This window comes from Solanum lycopersicum, chromosome 11 (genome assembly GCF_036512215.1).
Source record: "Solanum lycopersicum chromosome 11, SLM_r2.1".
Classification (NCBI taxonomy): domain Eukaryota; kingdom Viridiplantae; phylum Streptophyta; class Magnoliopsida; order Solanales; family Solanaceae; genus Solanum; species Solanum lycopersicum.
Window position 1 is genome coordinate 7464366 of NC_090810.1, and position 10770 is coordinate 7475135.

General features: G+C 33.1%; 1 protein-coding gene across 1 annotated transcript; it reads left to right on the forward strand.

The window, feature by feature from the left end:
- Positions 1-3570: 3570 nt before the first annotated feature.
- On the forward strand, positions 3571-4221 carry LOC138339685 (HMG-Y-related protein A-like). The gene has a single exon (XM_069291562.1). It carries the CDS (start codon positions 3571-3573, stop codon positions 4219-4221), a length of 651 nt encoding a protein of 216 aa, XP_069147663.1.
- The last annotated feature ends 6549 nt before the right edge of the window (positions 4222-10770 follow it).

The window sequence follows — 10770 nt, forward strand, 5'->3', positions numbered from 1 at the left end:
TTGCATTAAAAAAGGAAACTTTCCACCTTATATACACACTAAAATTACTACTCCCTGCGCCCGATATTATTTGTCATAATTTTTATTTTTAGAGTTAAACTATAAAATTTTTGACTAAGATTTTAAAATGTATTCTTTCATCATATTAATATTAAAAAAATTGCAATTTATGGTACTTTTCATATAGTTTTAGAATATCTAATTTTTTAGTTTAAAATATCGAATAAATGTGATCTAATTTAACTTTGAAAATTAGTCAAATTGACTTTCAAAAAGCCTAACATGACAAACAATATCGGACGGGGGAGTATTCTTCTTCATTTATCAAATTAACAAACATTTTTTATACAAATGGATAGGAATTGCAGTGAAAATGGTAAAAGCATCAAATTGTTTGTTTTTAGAACACTACAGCAACAACAACAACGATGACGACAAAAACAACTAGTTCTGCTGCTGCAGTAATATGAGAAAAAGATTTCTTCGGAAGGAAAATCATCAAGAAAGGAAATCGATGGACAGAGGATGAACATAGATCATTCTCGAAAGGATTGGATTTTCACGGAAAAGGAAATTGGACTAACAATGTTAAGAATTTCGTACCTAGTAGAACGCCGACACAGGTTTCTAGTCATGCTCAAAAGTGCCTTGTGAGATTATCGGATGCTAATTCCAACTCGAATGAGAGAAAAAAGCGCAAGAAATCAAGTGTTTTTGATCTTCGTATTGAAAAAACAGAGGATACACATCAAGCTATGGTTCCATTGAGAAATAATCAAGTAACTCATAATATGCCAAATTACATGACAAAAAGTGCTCCAACAGTAATGCCTCTTACTTGGGTATCCGTATAATGATCATTATGCCTCTACGTCAATCAATACTACTACATTCGACATTATTTTGGAAAAGCAAAAACTTTGGGGAAATTACTGGGCCATTGTCCTGCCAGGGTAGGCTAGATGTCGTTAGGGTGGTGGCGCCTTGAGGGGGTAAGTTGGCGCCAGAGTGAGATAGGCAAGACAAAATATAAAGAACATGAAACACCTAATTTAAACCACCCTAGAAACCCCCCATAAGCTGCTCTAAGCTTGTGGAGGAAGGAGAAGGAGATTTATAGCTTAAGGAGATTGATGGATTGAGAATTTTCTATCAAGATCACCATCATTAATCCCGAAAAAAAATTGAAGCCAAAAACTTTGTCCAGTTGCTTGGTGCTCAGATAGGCTACATTTATTAATTGAGTAGTTATAAATCTATTACTTACTGCATAATATATTGATCTTGAAGGTAGAATTCATATAAAGACCTTCGTGCACCAAAAAGAGAAAGTTTTAATGGTAGCGTACGGGTTACCTTAGAAGTATAGTATATGGGGAAGTCCTAACCGATGAGCTAGGGCGTAACAATGGTTGTGATTTCATGTTAAGTGATATATGTTTGTTCTTGCTTCATTATAATACATGTATGTATGCGGATGTTGCATTATTGATCACACTAATTGTAAATGAGAATAGATGAATGTGCCATTAATCATTACTTGATTGTATGAGTTTTGAAAATATACATGTGATTGTGACTGTGGCTTGTTGAATGGACCAGGTGTTGCATTTTGATACAGTAACTTGGATAGGTTGCCACGTTCCGACATAAACATGGGATTGATTTCTACGTCCCGTCATAAATATGGGATCGAATATCACATTTTTATAGGATAAATGTTTGAATTTGGGTTTCATGAGAGGGCCATTGACTGGTATAATATGTTTAAAGGTTTGTATATTTGATAATGTTGAAGTGGGCATGTTTCCTAAATTTATTGGTGGATTGTAATTATGTTTTATACGTGGGGATTGCAATGTTGTAAGTTAATTATAGATACCTGGTTGGGTAATGAACTATGGATGGTAGAGTCTCAATTTGGATGTAGTTTGGTAAGGGGAACTAAGGTACCCGACCCGGTGCTAGCTTTGTTATGGAGAATGTGATTATGGGTATTATTCTCGAGGTTAGGTGATGGTTTCATAAAGGGGATAGTAATCCTTGATAGGCGTAATACATTTTATAAGTGAGTGGAGACGGGAATGGAGTGTAGGATTATTCCGTGAGTGGTTGGTCAGGTTTGTAATGTCAATTATCCAGAATAGGTAAGAGTAGGAGAAATATAAAGGTAGAGAAGATAATAGTCTCTCACATGTTTATCATTGGCCGATTTCTTATATTATGCGGTGGGTATCGGCTTGATTGATGATACCTACCAGTACGTGTGTTTTGTACTAATACTACTCTTGCTATGTCTTTTGACATAGTGTGTATGTAAGATCAATAATGTCTCATAGGTGAAGACGAATATAATCTTCAACTGCTTCCATATTTTCTTCCTTGTGGTGGGACTTGTGTTTTTTATTTTTTTTATTATACCTTGTACTCTTAGTTGTACCTTTTTAGACTATATCCCTGCGGATATTAATTACTGTCTTAACAAGATTAGCTTTTACAAACTCTTACTTATAAATCAACTTGAATTCTTTTTATTTTTAGTTTTCCGATTTCTTTTAAATGTTTTAAGTTGTCGGAAATTGAGGGTTCTCCTACTATAGTGTTAGTATGTAGGTGCCCGCACCACCCGGTGAGTTCGATCGTGACATATAATGATTAATATTTTTCCGTATTTACTTTATGTTCATTTGACCAGGAGTCAAAAATTGAATAATAATTAATATCTTTCTATATTTGCTTTATTTTCATTGAGTCGAGTCAAAAATTCAAAAAAATAATTAATCTCTTTACATTAACTTTAATTTTCATGTGACCATGATAAAAAATCAAATAATAATTAATATTTTTTCATATTTACTTTATTTTCATTTGACTAGGAGTCAAAAACCGAATAATAATTAATATCTTTTTATATTTACTTTATTTTCATTTGAATATGAGTCAAAATTGAAAAATAATTAATACGTTTTTACATTTACTTTAATTTTCATTTGACCAAGATTTAAAATCAAATAATAGTTAATATCTTTCTATATTTACTTGATTTTCCATTCACCATGAGTCAAAAATCGAATAATAATTAATATCTTTCTGTATTTACTTTATTTTCAAATGACTATAAGTCAAAAATCAAAAAGTAATTTATATCTTTCTATTTTTACTTTATTTTTATTTGACAATGAGTCAAAATCCAAATTATAATTAATTTCCTTCCAGATTTACTTTATTTTCATTTGACCATGAGTCAAAAGCAGAATAATAATTAATCTTGCTATATTTACAACCGATTTCTTGTCCAATTTTTTCACCTGGTTCTTATATATAGGCCTATAAATTATAGCCCTAATACATATTACAGTAAGTGGCTAGTCTTGTTTGTTCATCTCCAAACTAAACCATACCCACATTATTATTATTATTATTACTAGGATTTCTTGCCTAGGGAACATCAATACAAATTATTAGTTATACTTAGACTAACTTCGTGAGATTATTGGATACTCATTCAAACAATTTGTCAACACTACAAAAAAAAACTTGTTGTAGAAGAAGAAGAATCTTGAGAAAGCTATGGACAAATTGAGAGAAGGAATTGTTACAATGTCCAATAGTGAACCAAATGTGTCATTATTAGAGTCCCAGAATTCAATCCTTCGGCAACACCTTGATAGTCTTATGTCTGGTCTTCAGACTACCCCCAATCATCCTCCTTACGCTTGGATGATTGAAACAACATTGCAGGAATTGGACGAAGAAGATGAAGACTCAATATCAGAGTTTATCATAAAAAATAATGACAGTTTGCCAAGGGCTCATAAGATAATGCTGAAACATCATCTGGAGAAGATGTCTGAAAGGGGGGAAATTGTTATGATTGATGGAGGACGGTTTTTGCTTCCTGGTGAAAGCAAACACTTGAATTCAAAGAGTAAAGGAAAGAGCAAGAGAAGGGGGAGTTCGTCAAATACAAAAAAGAAGCAGCAACAAAAGGAAAAAGAGGAGGACTTGGAGAAACCAAAAAAACAGGGTCGTGGGAGGCTTGCTAAGAACAAGGAAGACGGGGCCAAAAAAGGTGATGGTACAACTTTAGCATTGGAAACAAAGGAACCAGATGATCAGCGTGGGAGCGATCTCAAGGGCCAGGAAGACGGGGTTGATCCTGATGCTGTGCTTCTGAAGGACTTGAGAATGTCAAGAAGTAGAAAAACAATCAAGGACTAGGAAGGTGTTGGAAGGCATAATAAAGTGTTGGCAGATACATCTTCGTTGTTTGTACTTCTCTATATACAATATTGTTATTCGAACTAGCAGTGTTAGTTATTAGAAAGAAGCTATAATATTATTTACTAATCGATTTTAGTTTTATTTTTCTGTAAGTTATATATGCTCTATAGCATAAAAATTGTGTACTCTCTACAGGCTTTGCCAATTTATAATATGTTTTAGTCTGAAAAAAAAGGGATAATCATTCCAATTCAAATGAGAGAAAAAACACAATAAATGAAGTGTTTTTGATCTTCATCTTGGTTTTTTACCCCTTTTTTCGCTCATTATAATTAGAATTAAAATTCAATAATCTCACGAAGATTTTCTGGGTATTACTAGCAACTGGTATTGATGTTTTACAAGGCAAGAAATGTTTTGTAATCTTAGTCCAATTACTTTTTCCATGATGATTCAATCCTTTGAAGAATGATTTGTGTTCATTCTCTACGCATGTATTTCCTTTCTTCAATTATGTCATTATGCCTGCATTGCTATTTTTCTCTCTCTTAATTTGAGATTTCAAGAATAATAGTGTCATTTTCATTTTTCCAAATATTTAAGGGATAAAGTACAACTATCCCTCAACCTATGTACGAAATTTCACAGATACACTTATACTATACTACGGTTCTATTGCCCCTCTAAACATATTTTATTAATAATTTTTTATCCCTTTTCGGCCAACGTGACACTATCTTGTGGATCCAACGTTGGTTGAATTTTTGTATTTCACGTAAAAACTAATTTGTATTTATTATAGTTCAGTATAAATAAGGAAAAATATCTTTGGGATAAGGGAAGATATTTCAAATTATTTTTGACAAGAAGGTAAAGGATTATGACTATACTAACTATAATTTACCTTTTTTCTACTGTGTTTTAATATCCCAAAATATTATATGATAAATAAAGAAAATGGTGAAAATATAATTTGAGACATTTCATAAAACTTCTTGAAAAAATATCTTTTTTGGAGGGAAATGCACACATATAGTATTTCCATTAGTATTTTCTCGTTACGAATTGTCAAATAACTTATTTTAATATGGACAGGATATCTTAGAGAGGAGTTCTTATGTTTGACTCTCTTGACACAGGGAAAACATTTTGGCCAAAGATTTTACTACAAATTGTGGGTACGGGGAGAGTGAACAATTAACACAAAGCTTAATCAAGCTTGCCATACTCATGCTCGAACTACAATTTTCATCAATGAGACTGATTCTCTTAGTAGTGCCAGAGGGTAAGTGAATAGAATTGTGAAGATATTCAATCTCATCAATGAAAATGGTTGTTGGAGCATTAGTACGGGCAAACTCAAATAAACATCGTGTCAATCGCTTACTCTATCCCTGCAATTTTCCACACAACAAACTACAAGAAATATTCATAAATATTGTCTCACAGTCTGTAGCAATATCTTTGGCCAATAGTGTTTTTCCTATGTCAGGAGATCCAAGTAGAAGAACTCCTCTCCAATGGTCTCCTATCACTGTAAATAATTGATATTCAATGTTACAACATGTTACATGATAGTTTGTTATGAGGAAAAATTAAAGGGAATATGAGGTCTATATGGCATTTCCCTCCAAGAAAAATATTTTTTCGTGAATTTATATAAAATGTTTCAAATCCTTTCAACCTTTTTGAGATAAAGATTAATATTAATGAAACCAGCAAACTTGAAAATATTTTGTTGATCTTTGTTTAGAAGAATGCATAATAATGTCAAAATGTGTCTGTTGAAGCGAGTGATATGCAATTCAAAGTTAAGATAATTATATAAATAAAATGACACCATTTTCTTCCTTGTGGGTTAATGACGAAAACTATGTTGTTGAAATATAATTTCCATGGACCAAACATTCATGCACACATCATTCATTAGTATGCTATTATTTCAGAATCAATTATCTGGATTTAGAAGATCCTCTTTCCCACACTAAGTAGTTAGAAAATATCATCCCATTAAGCCCCTGGATTTGTGTCCATAATATCCTGTTTAAGCTGAGTAAACCAATTCAGGAAGAGGTTGTCACAATCCAAAATTAGACAAGATGGAACTTGTTTATGTCCACCAAAACAAGTAAGCCTCAACTCAACGAAAAGAAAGAAAAATGAAAGATAAAGAAAGAGCAAAATAAAAGCGAAAAACTTATTCATTCTATTCGCACCCCAAAATCTAGGTGTCACATGTACAAGCCACTAATACATAAAGTATGGAATAAAGAAATAAGTCTCAAGTTTTATCCTCTCAAATAGAACAAAGAATAAAAAAATGATTATAGGTCCCATTGGGATGACAAACAACTACCTATCAATAGTTCTTCAACAAGCCTTAGAAGTAGAAGCACAATCACACGATACCGGGCTCATAAACTACATAGTGTAGAAGCAAAGAGTGAGTACGAACAACACAATAACATTTCTACAATACACATATCACAAGGTTCAATAATCATCATCCAATAATCACAGTTCAACAACCAACATGTGTCAAGTAACTCAATCTCAATGCGAAGTAGATCAATCACAAGTAACAAGAGCATTAATTATGGTTCACAAGTAGGTCAAACATAAGTATAAACATGCATTAAATCACAGAAATCAAACTATTCCCGGAACGATTTTCTTTTGGCACAATATCACTAGCTGGAACCATATCCCATCGAATTTATATCATATCACTGACCGAAACAATTTCCCATGAAATTTAGATCACTAGCCGAAATTATTTCACAGCGGCTTTATATTATATCACTAGACGAAACCATTCTCCATCAGATTTATACCATATTACAAATTGAAACTATTTCCTAATAGGCTTTATATCACATGTCTCACCACGGTGTACAATAATCAATGCACATAAGAAAGTTCGCACCATAAGAAATAGACAACAATTCAAGCAATTCAAGTCCACATTCGTATTATCAATTATCTCATCAATCAATTATATAGGGTCCACAACAAGACAAATCACAAGTTCTGATGTTAAAACCCATAAATAATCAAAGAAAAGTGAAATTTTAGAATCACAAAAACTTATTTTAAAAGATTTAGCACAAGAAATATCTTCAAAATCGCCTTCAAGGGTTTTTTCAAGCTCAAAATGGAAATGGGGCTTATGGCTTGGAATTTGAGAGCAATAACCCCTCTTTGATGCTGCACCAAAGGACCATGGTTACACAAAAGAGAACCCCAATAGAACTTGGCCATCACGATCGTTATTCGTCCTTCACAGAAGTGAGGGTTATGATTGTGAAACTTCCATCACAAAAGCAAAGGACAGGTCAAGTGCAACCTTCACAATTGTGATAAGGTTTTCTCTAACGTAACCATTACGATCAAGAAGAGTTTTTCGCATTCGTGAGGCCCGCAACACTAGAAAATACAACCATTACTCAAAATATCAAAATAAACCTTGAGATTCATTTAGAAACCGTACACACAAATCATATATAAATATTGACTTTACACGATGTTACAGACTGAATGGAACTATCAAAACACGAATTTGAGGTCTCTTGACCCGATATCCATGAAAGTCACAACAAACTAACACAATGCCTAAATCAAGCTCGAGACCTCTAGAAAATCAACAAAGACCTCTCCTAGACCTAAAATCATCCCCCAAATTCAATGAAATCTCAAAATTCCAATTCAAGCATCCAAACTCAAATGTTCACCAAGGTTAACCCAAAGGTTAAATTTTCACAATTTTCCAACTTGGGGTCTCAAATCCTTAAAAAGACTTTGAATCTGAAACCGACAATTCTCACAAACAAAATTCCACATTGTGAGATTGATGGATTCAATGAAATTCTATTCCGACACTCGAAAATCCAAAAGAAACTAAAAACCACTTTAAATAACTTTAGTCTTTCAAACTCAAATCTTAAAAAAAATCAAAACTTACAACTCAAAGGTCGAAATCAAATTTTAAAACTCAATTCCAAACAACTTGGGGTCAATATTGGGAGGGGGAAATTGTAAATTTATAAAATTTCCAAAAAGATCAACTGGATCATTACAGAGGTCCATTGTGCTTGACTTTTTACTTAATATCTTCTACAATATTCTGATAGTTGTAAAGGAGGATGATAAGAATATTATAAAGAACTTTAAGTCCTAGCTTAGTAAAAATAGAGTATAGGATCTTGCCGTTAATTTTTTAGTTGTGTATAAAATTTAGCCAAACAAAGAGGCGTGTGCTATCATTATATTGAGGCGGGGTCATATTTCAAGTTAACATTAATGGCCAGATCAACGAATTAGATTTCGAGGCTGGATCCCAAATCATGTGAATGAATAGAGTTTAGAGTTGATTCTCAAAGTCATGCTTCAATTCAAGAGTCGAGGGTTTTTCCGAAATTAGGTGACAAGTTTGGGTCCAAAATAAATTGTTGATGTTTTGGTCGAATTCAATTTTAGAAGTTGGGTCCTGAGTAAGGTGTCAGAGTCAGGTTTTGGGTCGAGAGTTGAGGTCAGATCCTATATCAGGTGTTGAGTTGGATCTAGTTTGGGTGTCAAGCCATTCTAGGGACGGGTGTGAAGACAAGGTTCAAGTTGGGTGTCGGAGTTAGGTTTTGGGTCGAAAGTCGAGGTCGTTGTCTAACTGAAGTGTTGAGTTTGGGTCCCAGATTGATAGTCAATGTCGGAATCAGATATAATTTGGATGTTGGGTTCCATATTAGGTGACGGGGTAAGTCCTCATTTGAAAGTTGAGTCCAGTTTTAGTGTCGGTTCTTAATTCGAGTGTCACGTCATCATTTAGATATCGTCAAATCAAGGTTTTGATTTTGGATTGCAAACAGTTCTCAGTTTGAAAATAAGGATAAGATCTTGGTTTGAAGTAAAACCTGGGTCGCGAGTTAGGATCACGTCGGGTCGAGCTTGAATTCTGAATCAAATATTGAGGTCGTGTCTTGGTTCAAGTGGAAGGTCTTGGTTTATAATTCGAGGTCAAATCAAGGTTCGGAAATTGAATCCCAAGTTCAAAAGTCGGGTCTCACGTTTGAAAGTTGGTTTTTGATTTCAAAATCCAAGTCTTAAGTGTGTTCAAATCCAGGTTTGGAAGTCGGGATCTGGTCACAATTTGTAAGTAGGGACCTGGCTTAGGTGCCGAGGTTAGATTCCAGATTGAGTATTGAGCTTTTAGGTCATGTCAAGGTTCAGATTTTAGAGTCAGATCTTTGTTTGAATGTTGAGTCTATAGTCGAAAATTGAGGACAAGTCCTAAGTCGGGTGTTGGAGTCGTCTTCCAATTTGAGTGTCAGACTTAAGTGACAATTCGAGTGTCGGGTATCATGTTAGGAGCCGGGGTCAGGTGTTGGTATCAAGGATCCTAAATCATTTATTGTGTCCTGTTTTGATTTTCATATTAGAAACAATTTTCCTAAAAAGATATTTTCTATTCTTTGGTAAAAAGTAAAAAATATTTTCTAAAAGAATATTTAATTCACCGACCATGTGCTCCAAAAGTATTTTTCATAATTTTTTTACTTACCAAACCAAACATGAGAAATTAAGTTAGAAACTAGCTTATTTTTCAATTTAACATTTTCTAGGAAAACATTTTTCTTTATATCAAACACACCACTATCACTGTTCCTTGTGGAAGAATGAAAATTACAGTAAAACCTCTATATATTAATATTCGATAAATTAATAGTCTCTCTAAAATAATATTTTTCTCCGGTCCCGACTTGGGCTAAAGAAAAAACTCACCAATTTCTATAAGATAATATATTTTCATAAGACGTCTATATAAATGTATGGTCACATTAATATCATAAATTAATAATTCTTTAAAAATACAAATATATTTTTCTTAAAATTTAAATCTAGTTGACGCTCATCTCTAACTTTCTCATTGCATCCAAGAGCTCTAATGTTATATTTTCGAACTGCACCATAAAATTGTGAAGAATTCTAGATGCGATAAGTATTTCCTTACATGTAACTTGTTCCAAAGGTGTAGTATCATCTTCAATTTCATCATCAACATTGCTTTTTCCGATAGTATCCACAGTTTCTTCTACGCTATGGACCTCTTAACATGTATATCGCTTTCACCTGGATAATCCAACAGGTTATTCACATCCATTTTATTGTGGTAACTAAGATCATTAATCATGAACTCAAGTTCATGACTGACGTTTTCACAAGTGGGTTCATCCAAATTCTTTGAGATTCCATCCCCAAACAAATTTTACAGTGTCAAAAGCAATTTGATAGTCTTTGTTGGACATTTATTGTCCAAGTAAGGACTGCAAAATTGATAGCATAGCAAACATTAATCTTAATTGACTGCAAAATTGATAGCATATAAAACATTAATCTCAATTTGTTGGATTAGTTTGTCATAGTCTTCTAATATCTTATGATAAACTTTGTTACAATAATACATCTTGAAAGCTCTTATTATCCATCACCACAAGTTTGGAATTGATAAGATGCAATGGTTTTGATATAATCAAAATTAACCTTCATTAAATCTCA

Bases quoted from the DNA above. Each gene is read 5' to 3' on its own strand.
- LOC138339685 (XM_069291562.1), top strand. From the start codon at position 3,571: ATGGACAAATTGAGAGAAGGAATTGTTACAATGTCCAATAGTGAACCA.